At 35.0% G+C, this 12,896-nt stretch overlaps 1 protein-coding gene across 1 annotated transcript; it reads right to left on the bottom strand.

The window, feature by feature from the left end:
* Nucleotides 1-1,436: 1,436 nt before the first annotated feature.
* Nucleotides 1,437-3,447, bottom strand: LOC113924772 (cysteine and histidine-rich domain-containing protein 1-like). Its single transcript, XM_035726191.1, has one exon. The coding sequence runs from the start codon at nucleotides 3,369-3,371 to the stop codon at nucleotides 2,373-2,375; it is 999 nt and encodes a 332-aa protein (XP_035582084.1). The 5' UTR covers nucleotides 3,372-3,447; the 3' UTR covers nucleotides 1,437-2,372.
* Between the last annotated feature and the right edge of the window lie 9,449 nt (nucleotides 3,448-12,896).

Here is a 12,896-nt window from a genome sequence, read left to right as displayed (position 1 = left end):
TCCAAATGACAGTCATCATCAACTTGCCAGTCATTTGAATGAGCTATCTTAAAAGTGGAATTTCTGATTCATACTTAGGCCAAACTAGGTTAATTCTCCCACCAAGCCCTGCCCAAATTACAGATTTCATACCAAGTAATTGATAGTTGTAGTGTTAAGGAGCTAGGTTTTGGGGTAATCTGTAATAAAGTAATAGCCATTTGACTTGAAATTTCTAGAATTCTTCTATTTTCAGTGTTCTCAAGTACACAATCTCTGCTTCTTAGATATAAAACTCACATTTAAATTTGTTCTTATCTAGAACAATTTTAAGTTATAGGGAAATAGTGATAAAGTTTTAAGTAGCACTATTGAATACTTTACTATATACTTACGAGTACAAGACAAAAGGGTAAAGGCTAAATGGGGTTAAATTTACAGATTATCCCTGTAGATCATTTATATCTTATTCTAGAACCCAGAATCTCAGAATCAGCTTTTAGATAACATAGGAGCTGAAGCCAGGTCCATTTCCAAAAATCATATAAAACTAATGCAAATTAATCCCTTTTCTGAGCTTCTTTCTGTTAATTAGGCATTCTCTCACCTATATTCTCAGCATCTTCCTTTCAATGGGGCTAATCCTCATTAGCATTTAATATACTCAAGGCAGTCACATCAAATAGAAGGCATCCATCAACTCTGTCTCCCATTTCTTCCAGTCTTGTTTCTACCATAACATTTTCCCTTTTTGTCATAACTTACACATTCCTTCACTCTTCTTCCCATTCTAAACTGACTTCCACTTCCAACCCATGCCCTACAACAGCCTCCACCTAAGTTATATGGTAAATACTGAGGCAAATAGATATTTTGGTTCTTAATTTACCTGGCATGTCTATGGCACATAGTTCGTATCGAGCTCCTCCTCTCCACCACTTCTTGAACTAAGTGCATCTACATTATTCTGCTTGGGCTGTCATAATATAATATCACAGACTTGGTGGCTTAAGCAACAGAAGTTTATTTTTTCTAAGTTCTGGAAGCCGGAAGCTGGAGATCAATTTGCCACCAAGCTTGGTTTCTTTTTTTTTTTTTCTTTTGGGAAATAATTATTTTAATCTACATTAGCATAATTCATACCCAAATTTCTTAAGTCCTGCCAAAGTTTTGGCCTTCAAAACATTTCTTAATTTTAGTTTTCTTGGTGAGCTCTGCATTGCCTCAAAAAGTAAACTATCTTTAATGGGTTCAATTAGCATAAACAATCTAAGTCTCTGATACCTGTATCTAATGAAGTACAATATATAATCAACATTGTATCACCTAGAATTGTCAAGCTGTCCATGAAGGAAAACAAAACTCCAAAAGAATTCAGCTATTTTATTTAACATGTAATAGATATTTCTCATAAACCAAAGCTTAAATATTTAGTTTTTTGATACCGTAATGTATTTCCATAAGCCTTTAAATCTATGGTTTTATACATACAGTTTTCCATCAGGGAGGCCAAATATTTTTATATATATATATAATATATATAATTATAATACATATATAAATTTCTCTTTACATGTAACTAATTAAAGATTTTAAGGGTGTAGGCTATGAATCAGGTACAATTTAGTTATAACACCATACAAAGACCTTATAAAATAATCAGAAAAGAGATGTTTAACATTATTGCTTAGTCTTAATAAAATGGCAAATTTTAACCAAACTGATACCTCTCTACTCTTATTTATAATGTTTTCTATATATTTAAATCATAGCACTTGGCAAGTAATATAGGTGCTGATATAATGTTTTAATTTAATTAGCTGTAAACAAATTCCAATTTGTTATTCAATGCATATATTCCCCTTTAACTAGCTACTACACTACCTCAGAATTATTCCTCCTAGAAAAAGTAACCTTCCCGAGGATAAAACAATGCAGAGCTTCATCTCCTCCTTAAAGATTTTCAAGTATTATAGGAACATAAACTAATGAAAAAACTAATTAAAAATCCGACAATCCATCTTGTTTTACTAATTATGGGATAATAGAAAAGAGATGTGAACAAATGTTTTTTTACCCTTCTCTGCTAAATACACTATACCAAGAAATACTGTAACTGTTTATGAGCTACTTTCTAGCTTTTCAAGTATAGGACACAACTGCAGTTCTGCCAAGTGAGGAGAAATGAATAATCAAACTTAGGTAACTCAAAAAGAAGACGGGAGGCAAGAAAAGATAAAATGACTTTGGCTTTTAAGAACCTACCGTTGACCCTGAACTGCCAGATTCAAAAACAGCAAATACAACAACAACAAAAGAGGACAGGAGCAAGCCACCATTTTACCACATAGTAAGAATTCTGAAATAGGCAATAACTTTCTTTCCCTGTCATCTCATTCTGTTGTTTCTTCTTTTTGTTTTTCCTGCTTTCTGGTAGCAGGCAGTTCAAGGCTTGCCCATTGCATAGCTTCAGCTTTTCTCATGTTGATCTCAATCTTTGTTGCAGTCATAGTTACATAACTTCTTGTTACATCAATCACACCCCATAATTTCACATTTTGATGAAATTCCTTCTCTCCTTTAAATACAATGTGCACATTTAACAATGTACTGTTTGCTTCTACTTGGCTAAGTTCTGGAAGTGAATTTTTAGCATATACTGAAATGGTGACCTCACCCCCAGTCTGATGCCAGTCATGTCTACATGGAACAACTTTTTTCCCAGCATCCTTTTTAGTCCACATGTGTTTCCCTGTTGTACAGCCCTCTTGGGCTAAGAATGTATTGAAATCAGAAGTTTTTTTCCTACAACAGCTCCAGTATTTCATCCCTTCATGAAAAATAGGTACTCCAGAATGATATACACAGACTTCTTCTAGACTCTGTGGACCCTGATATGTCTTTGAACACCCTCCATTTTTACATGAGGTCCCAATCTTAATTTCATCACTGTCCTCTTCTTTCTTATTTTCTTCATTCCCCGACGATAGTTTAAGTTTATCAAGTGCTTGTTTTAGGGAAGCAGATATTTTTAATTCCAATTTTGTCATTGGTTCATCTGGGCTTGGCCTTTTTATTGCTTCTACTGGTTTAGGGGCTTGAATGATGTGCTCCTGAAACTTGGGTTTCAGTTCAGAAAGTTCTTTCTTCTCAGTATTCTTGACTTCAGGCTTGACTGGCTCAGGTGGCTTCTCACTATTATGCCTGCCTTTTGTACAGCCTGCAATGCTTAAAAAATCAGAAAAATCGGTTGTTCTTCTCTTACAGGAAGACCAACCCTTTAATGCATCATGGAAGACTGGAACACCTGGGTGATATGTGCAAGCATCGTCGGAGTTGGTCTCGGGATCGAAGCACTGCCTGCAGCCCCGGTTGTAGCACAGCAAGGCCATTTTCTTTCCCCACCGTTAAACGTCGGGTCCAAACCCAGCGAAGAGCTAGAGGCTGCCCATACAACCCCACCGCCGCAACCACCGGTCTGACCAGGCTTGGTTTCTAATGAGACCTCTTCTCATGGCTTGCAGATGACTGTCTTCTCATAGACTCCACATGCAAAAAGAGAGCACTGTTGTCTCCTCTCCTTCTAATGAAGATACCAGTCCCATTGCATTAGGGCCCTACCCTTATGACCTCATTTAACCTCCTTAAAGGCCCTGTCTCCAAATACAGTTACATTGCAGCTTAGAGTTTTAACATATGAATTTTGCGGGAACACAATTTAGTCCACGACAACATCTCTTAGTTTATTTGAGATCAAATTCCTTAATTTCTTCTTATTATTATGCCTCTTCATTCTCCATGTATTTGGTGCTAGTTGTCTGAGTTTTTGTGTTTTGTTTTTTTTTTTTTAGTTTTAGTTTTTCCTCAGGCCCTCTTATTTTCACTCTCTGAATGGCCTTCATCTCCTATATCTTCAATTACTATTTATATTCTACATACACTTGAGTCTTCATCTCTAGCCTGCCCTCTCTCCAAGGTGTCAGATTCATTCAGTGGCATATGAGACAATCCAGCTCTATGCCCACAAATACCTTACATTAAATTATCTAAAGTACTTCACATCTCATATATGTTAATCACCAACTAGCAAGTTATCCAAGCCAGAATTCTGGGTTTCATCTTTCCCTCCTTTTTATCCTTAAAAAACTCATATAATTCAAAATACTCAACAATTCCCTTTATTTTGCATTTAAAATGCATTTCAAATGTTTCCAGATACTGAAGACTTGTCTCTGCTTTTTCAAATATATCTATTCCACCTGGAATACTCTTGCCTCAGTACCTGGATTTCATCATTTAATCTTATTATAGTCTAATGTTACAGCCACTCTTCAAAAAGTAGATGTACCTCCACCCAAAATTTGCTTTAGAAGAAAAACTGAAACACACACACACACACACACACACACACACACACACACACACACACACATTGAAATAGTATGAAAAAAAAAGTTACCACTTACATAATGAGAGTTTCTGGAGAGAACAGGGCAATCTTCTCAAAACAGTCCTAAATGGCTTGAAAGAGAAGGAAAAGACTTTAATTGTGATTACGAAGTTGGGGTGCAGGGATGGTTGCCACACACACACACACACACACACACACACACACACACACACACACAGAGGTTTGAGTGCTCTGAATCTCTCTCTGGCACCAAATGATGGAACATCTGGGTTTCTCATAAGCATGACCAGATGTGAGACAGAAGGGGAGAGGAATGAGGCTTAAAAGCTGTCAGCAATAAAATGTCCAAAAATGGACTCAGACTCTTTATTATGTGCTGTAAGGAACTCAACTGAGCAGAGAGAGTGAGAGATGAGCTGTCAGGTGTCAAAATAGCCCATTAAAGCAACAAGCCAAAAGTGAAATAAGCAAGAGTCTGAAACTAGAGCCCAACTTTCCCTGTTGTGTTCTCTGGTTGGAAGGCCCACTACTGGAGAGCCAGACAGATAAGAGCAGATGTGGGTGTCATCTTACTGCTGAGATAACCCCAGCAAAAGGCCCAGCAGTTTTATCAATGCTGGGGTGGAGGACAGCCTGAGAGGGAAGTTCTAGGTGTGGAAATGTACTAGGTACTGAGTGGGAAAAGGTGTCTTTAAGGATTCCCATTCCCTCATAATGAGGTTTTATCATAGGAGCCTGGGGAAGACCTCTGCCCGTGGTCTCAGGTAAAGAGACCTAGTAATGAACGCATCAGGACTAGGGATGTAAATATGAAAAAGCATGACCTACCAGGGTGGGGGGCAAGTCCTTGACTGCAAACTCCCCCTGAGTGCACTGGCTGTGCCCTGGATCTGGTGTGAAAAGTGCAGCTTTCCTCACTAACGCCTGTCAGATAAAACTTTGGGAATTGCCTATCTATGTTCAGATTGGGGAAATTATATATAGAATTTTAACTGGGAGTCATCCTCCTCACATGGTTCTTATCATATGGAATTATGATCACATACAAGGCCAAGAGGAAACAGACCAAATGATTATTTTCTCTGGGGATAGTTTAATGTTCATCAGTTATCTTATTTTTGAAATATTCTGACATTATTAGTTCATTGTCTCTTTTTTATATCATAGGCCAACATAGTATTTCATTGGAAAATGTAGCCAGGTTTTAGCAACCTATAGTTAAAAATATGTTTTGAAGGCAAATGGAAATTTTTTCTAACACACTGGCCAAAAACATATTTTTAGCATAACCATCATTAACGTGGAATAAGCGTCAAGAGCTTTCCTTTAAGAAAGCAGTAAAAAGTGTTTTTAAACAGGTTTCTGATTGCATAGGCTTAAGATCAAGTCTAAATGCTGAGCTTAAATTCTAAGAGCCTCAATTTTTTCATCTTCATTTCATAAAATTGACATGAAGATGAAATGAAATAAAACATAAAAAATAAAATACTCTTTGTCATATATTTGGCCAAGTAAATGATTAACAAATGGGTCATTTACAAGGTGTACTGTGTGTATCTATCCATGGTCCTGAAGTCATTGACTACTATTGAGTACAGACTTGAGAATGATGAATCATGTAATCGGTGGAGGAGGGGAGCCCCCTTGAGGCTCAGTTTCTCTGTTAAAAAAAGGAGAAGTCCCTCTCTCTTCACTGCTTTTTTGGGCTTATTTTCCTGCTTTGCAGTTCTCAAAAAAGTTCAAAATTATTACAAATAGCCTGGTTACATTTTTGGAGGTCTAAGAAGAAGTCTTTCTATGTATTCCTCTGTCAAGAAGGAAATGAAATTTATAATATATTATATTTTTGGTAAATATGTACATTTTTGGTAAAATATCTTTTTCCTAAATCCTTAGCGCTCTTGGTATTATTTCTGAGTCTATAATCTGTCCTTACATTGTTTACTTGTGAGAAGTATATATGACTCTAAAAGAGATGTAAAGAGTCATAAAGACAATATGATTTGATCTTCTCCAAGTTTGATAATTATGATAACATAGGACTTATTACAGTGGTGAGCATGTTACTTGAATTAAATCCACTTCAAATATTTTATCAATTCTTACTTATTAGGAACAAGTGAATTAAAAATAAAGAATATATATTCTCTGCCATTGAAAAACTGACAAATAGCTCAGAATTTAGGTACATATTTAACCTATCATAATTCAATGGAATAAAGACTATAATGAATACAACAACAGGGTGTCCCAGAAATAAAGAAGAAGGTGTATTAATATTGTCTTCAAGTATTAGGGAATACTCTACTCATGAGGTCACAATCAATTTTAGCCTTGAAGAAGAGAGAAGAATGCCCAGGAAGAGAAAATGAGACAACACCACATAGAGTAAAAACAACAGTATGAGAAAAAACACAGAGTCCTCAAAACTGCAAAACGAAGTTGAAATTAGGCCAACTATACATTCTTTCAAGAACCTGTCCTCCAAACTTTCAAAAATATAGCCCAGTCATGGAATTTCAAGAACACCATTTGACAGAGTTAGATAGAAATTATAATGAATGAAAATTGGTATTTAGGGGTGCCTGGTGGCTCAGTTGTTAAGTGTCTGCCTTTGGCTCAGGTCATGATCTCAGGGTCCTGGGATTGAGCCCTGCATGGGGCTCCCTGCTCAGCGGGAAGCCTGATTCTCCTTCTCCCATTCCCCCTGCTTATGTTTCTTCTCTCGCTTTGTCTCTCTCTCTGTCAAATAAATAAATAAAATCTTTAAAAAAAAAGAAAATTGGTATTTAATCATAAAGCCCACAGCACCTAATAAAGTAATAATTATGGTGATGAGGTCATTTACCACTTGCTGAGGCCATACAATCTGTTAGTGTCATATCTATCTAGCAATTTTGGTATTCCTAAATCTAAGACTATGGTCTGTCAACTCTAGGTTGGGAATTCTCCTTAATTGTTCATAAGGAAAAATAATAAAAACAATAAAATATTTATTCACAAAAACACACTGGCTTGTTTTCTATTTGAAACAAATATGCATAGGAAATTTAAATGTTTTTGATAACGTATTTGTATCCAGCCAGGCAGTGAGCATAAGCATATTCCTTGAAAAATCTCCTACAATATGGTTTACACGTATTTTTGTGTTATATTAATATACATGCTGCTTTGAAACATCATCCATGAAATCACAAAGAATTGTATATTTTATATATATATATATATATATATATATATATATATATATATACACTGCATGACTGTTCTCTGAAGAAATGAACACACATATCTAAAATATAGTATGTACCCATGACAGCTAAATGAGAAATTTCAGTGGAATGCCAAACTCTGCTTAGTCTACTTTTTTCTTACACATTTTGTCCCAACTACTCATGGATTTACTATTTTAATGTGAGTTGATTCTGTCAAAGAACAAATTTCTATTGTTTATATTTTATGGTTCTTCGCATCTGGATTGCCCTTGTTTGAATAGTCAGAACTTTATAAATGTACTGTGAGTGTACCAATGGTAGTACCAGCCATGCTGGCCAGTGATGGGACATTCAGCTAAATGATATACCAAGTTGGAGCCAAGTTGAAGTTGACAATTGATTTAACACTTGTGAGCTGTTTCAACTGAGATAGACTGTGTTCTCTAACTTCAAGGGACCGTTATTTTGAAAGATATATTTCTTTTGTTGGGCTAAATAGCACACTTTGTCTTAATTATACTTGTCATTTCAAAGATCATACTATGAACTTTCTCCAGGGACAGAAAAAAACCTCATGTCTCCTCTAGAATAGAAGAGCAAAATGAATAAACACAACCCTTGTTCTTCTCATTCAATAGCACAATTTCTCTGGTTTTTTTGTTTGTTTGTTTGTCTTCTATGTGTTTTATTTTTTTTTCTTTAGAAAAGCACTGGATGGGTTGTAGCTTATTATCTATCCTCTAGGACAATCAAAGTATTGATAGGAGAAATATTTTGGAAAATTAAGAATAAAATTGCTAGTATACAAAGCAACAGATTGTGTGTCCTTGGTTGTTCTATGTGTTCATTCAGAGCAGTTAATTTTCTCCAAGGGGTAAAATAAAATGGGTCATAATACACATAGAATCTGCCATTTCTAAGCTTGTGTTCCTTAAATCAATGGAGATTATTAGAGTACAATTTTCTCCCATTTTAATCTGAGTTTGTTGTACTTGTCATTTCCTTTGAAAAGATGTGATTTTTGTGGTTTCTACTTACCTTGGCATATTTCATGATCCAAGTTTTATTTCTGATGATAAGATCTATATGAACATTTATTATATAAAAGTATTCAAATCACTTTTTTCCATGAAGGCACATCTACAGATAATGCAGTCTAACAAAATTGAAGTAATTTAATTTACAATTAAAAATAAAGTAGTTTGAGATATCATGTATTTTCCTGAAGAATGAAATTAATTTAGTTTTATCTGTACTTCTAGAAACTAGGAAGTTGAAGTCATCAAATTGTATTAAGTAGCAAAAAATAATATTAGATATCTATATTTTTCCAAGTTATATGGCATAAGTATAGCATCCATTAAATATATTAAATTTGAGTCTATAAATGTAAAATTATTTAGAAATATATGAATACAAGCAGCCTTTTCCTTTAAGCATAATTGTAAAATATCAGAAATATTCAGTTTTTAAAAATTTTACCAATAATAATACACAGACATAAACTACTTTTGTATAAGTGGAATATATATGAGAAGTTTCAAGGAAGGAAGTTCAAAAAAGCATTATGAACCAGAAAGGAGTGTCGAAGCAGTTTCATACAACATTGAGAAAAACTGAAGAATATATTGTGATGCTGTTATTTTGTATATGTATTTTATTTTACAGTTTATTTTATATGCCCTCTCTGTAACTCCACACATCTCAGATTTTATCAATAACATTGCATGTAATTTTATAGAAATTGTGCCTATTTCTATTTTTCTAAGTTTATTTTACAGATTACATTAGTAAAATTAATATGTTATCCCAAGGGGAAATTCATAAACATGGGGAAAGAGCAACAAAACCCAAGTGGTTCATTTAGTTAATTATTAACATTCATTCAATCAAGTGCAGTGTATTGGAACTTCTTTGTATCAGAATTAGAATGATCTTAATGATATATTATGTATCTAGGTAACAAATATTTCTTCAATTTCATTAAAAGAAACAAATTAGAATTCAACTGATTAGCAAAATTGCTCACCTGTTAATCACATAATCATTCTCTTTCTAAACTCTTGCAAAGCATAACCAAATCGATTTTACCTAGACCTTCTAAGTGACTATTAGTTAGATTTGCTATTTTACTCAAAGATATCTAATAATGAAAATAAAATCAGGTAGGAAGAGATGGGATACTTAAAAGTCACACATACATAAAGATCTCTCAAAATGCAACTATAAGAAAACAACACACCCAATTAGGAAATGTGCAAAAGACTTGAATGGACACTTAAAGAGAGTATCTATGTTGACAAAGAAGTGTATGAGAAAGATGCTCTGTCATTAGCCTTTAGGAATATACTACTTAGAGTTATGATGAGATATCTCTACACACCTTTTATTTATTTTTTTAAAAGAGTTATTTATATATTTGAGAGAGAGAGTTGGTGGGAGGGGCAGAGGGAGAGGGAGAGAATCTCAAGCAGACTCCCCTCTGTTGCAGAACCAGACTCTGGCACCATCCCACAACCCTCAGATCATGACCTGAGTAGAAACCAAGGGCCAGATGCTCAACCGACTGAGCCACCCAGGCACCTTTCACTGCACACCTTTTAGAATACAAATACCATAGTGAATACTGATAATACTCAGTGCTGATGAGGACAAGGGGCAACTGGATCTTTCATATATTGTTGTTGGGAATGTGAATGGTACAGCAACTCTGTAAAATAGCTTGACAGTTTCATAAAAAAACTAAACATACACTTAACTTATGAATCAGCAATCAGAATCATGCATATTTATATTAGAGAAAATAAAACATATATGTACACGGAAACCTGTATGCAAATATGCATAACGCTTTTAAGTTTAGAAGTCAAAACATTAAAACAACTTAGATGTTCTTCAGTGAGTGAATGGATAAACAATCTGTGGTTCATCTACACCAGGAACGCTACTCAGTATTAAACAGAAACAAACTACTGATATGGTCTTCTTGCATGTATCTCAACAGCATTATGCTGGGAAAAAGAAAGCTAATATCAGAAGGTTACATATTTATAAGTTCATTAATATAACATTCTTGGAATGACAAAATTATAGTGCTTAATAATTTATCAGTAGATGTCCATATTTAGACTTGGGAGTGTGTCTAAAAAGCTTCATGAGAAAGCTCCTTTGGGGAGAGAGGAATACTGCATGCTGATTGTGGTGCTGGTTATATGTATTTGCACATGAAATAAAATTTCACAGAAGTATACATGAAAAAAAGAGTGAATGTAAAAGTTGGTGAAATCTAAAGTAGGTCTAAACTGAGTTAATTGTATTGTATGAATGCTGATTTCCTCCTTTTGACCATGTACTGTGGTTATTTAAAATGTTATTGCGTGAAGGGCACATGGGTACTCTCTTCATTTTGTTTGCAACTGCCTATAAATCTAAATGTATTTCAGATGAGAAAGTTAAAAATACATAACTGTTTGTCTACGAGTAACTCTAATATCTAAAATCTTTGTGGATATGATTTTGCTAACAGCTGTTTTTGCTTTGTTTTTCTTGTGCTTTAGTGGCCTTGCATGTTTTCTGACTTTTGACTGTACACACATATCCAATAAAACTATTACTGTCAGAATGTTTTGAGGCCTGTTTTGAAGATGATTCTCGAGCTCACTTGAAGTTTTTATATGACATATGTAGTACAGTTTAGAATGAAAACCTTAATTCAAGCAATGTTATGATTACAAAATTTTAGAGATGAGTTTTTCCCCACTTTGTACCAAAATTTAAGACAGTTTGTTTTCCTTATTTTCATTTTGACTTATTTCTAGTTCACTCCTATTGAAAATAATCCTGTTTTAGTGCCAGATTTCTGGTGAAGATGTACTGTTAAGGTAGTCACCATGGATAATTTCTCGGCTTTATCTCCTATCCTGTATGTCAGGGAGGTTGTGAAAAGTGAGGCTCCAAAGAAAGCTTTGCTCTGAGAGTAATACTGGTATCTAGTGTTTTGGTAAATCTCTGGAGTCATACTTTTAAGGTTTTTATTTATTTATTTATTTGAAAGAGAGAGAGAGAACAAGCAGGGGGAAGGGCAGAGAGAGAGGGAGAAGCAGACTCCTTTAACCAGGGAGCCCAATGTGGGACTCGATCCCAGGATCCCAGGATCATGACCTGAGCCAAAGGCAGACGCTCAACCGACTGAGCCACCCAGGTGCTCCTGGAATCATACTTCTACTAAATCTGCTATGGCATTCTAGATGTATATAAATGCAATTGAAAAACAGATACGTGGGGCACCTGAGTGGCTCAGTCGGTTAAAGAGTCTGCCTTCAGCTCAGGTCATGATCCCAGGGTTCTGGGATCCAGCCCTGTGTTGGGCTCCCTGCTCAGCCGGAGGTTCCCTCCCTCTCCTGCTCCCTCTGCCACTCCCCCTGCTTGTACTGTCTCTCTTTCAAATAAATAAATAAAATCTTTAAAAAAAGAGAAAAAAAGATATTTATATAATTACATACATTTTATTTTATTTATTTTTTTAAGATTTTATTTATTTATTTGACAGAGAGAGACAGCGAGAGAGGGAACACAAGCAGGGGGAGTGGGAGAGGGAGAGGCAGGCTTCCCGCTGAGCAGGGAGCCCGATGTGGGGCTCGATCCTAGGACCCTGGGATCATGACCTGAGCCGAAGGCAGGCACTTAACAATTGAGTCACCCAGGCGCCCCTGTAATTACATAAATTTTAAAACTTGTGTACTTTATAGCATCTTTCAGGATGTATTATTTGCCACTTTACTAGGTATGGAATTTGTATTGACTTTTAAAATACTTTTCAATTGTTAGGTTCATAATTTGTTTTTGGGGAAACATTGAAAGAAAGAAATAGTAATAATTTAAATCTGAAGGCAAAAAATAAAATGCAACTATATGAATCTGAAAAAAAATTGGTCCATCCTATATAATTAGATGACTCAAATATTTAATGGTTGACTTTTCTTACCCTTTATAGTCAACAACTCATATCTTTTTGATGGGACTCATTTAGTCACTCTTGTGAGCAAAGCCTAACATGTGGTTTAAAAAAATAAAAACACAAATAAATATTGGGTGGAAAAGCTGCAAACAATATTTGCATGTATCTAATAAAGGAAACTTGGTTGAATTCAAATAGGTACTCTAAGTAAATGTGTCTAAAGTCAGGCTTGGATATTTGAATTCCAACCTCTTGGGAATATTCAATCTCTTAATCTCAAATAATAAGAGGCATTATCAGATTCATTTGGCATGAAATTAATAAAGTGTAGAGG

The sequence above is a fragment of the Zalophus californianus genome, chromosome 2 (genome assembly GCF_009762305.2).
Source record: "Zalophus californianus isolate mZalCal1 chromosome 2, mZalCal1.pri.v2, whole genome shotgun sequence".
NCBI lineage: Eukaryota > Metazoa > Chordata > Mammalia > Carnivora > Otariidae > Zalophus > Zalophus californianus.
Note: the sequence above shows the minus strand (reverse complement) of the source record. Positions and strands in the feature narration are given on the sequence as shown.

Coding starts and splice junctions, on each gene's coding strand:
- LOC113924772 (XM_035726191.1), bottom strand. CDS start 3,371: ATGGCCTTGCTGTGCTACAACCGGGGCTGCAGGCAGTGCTTCGATCCC.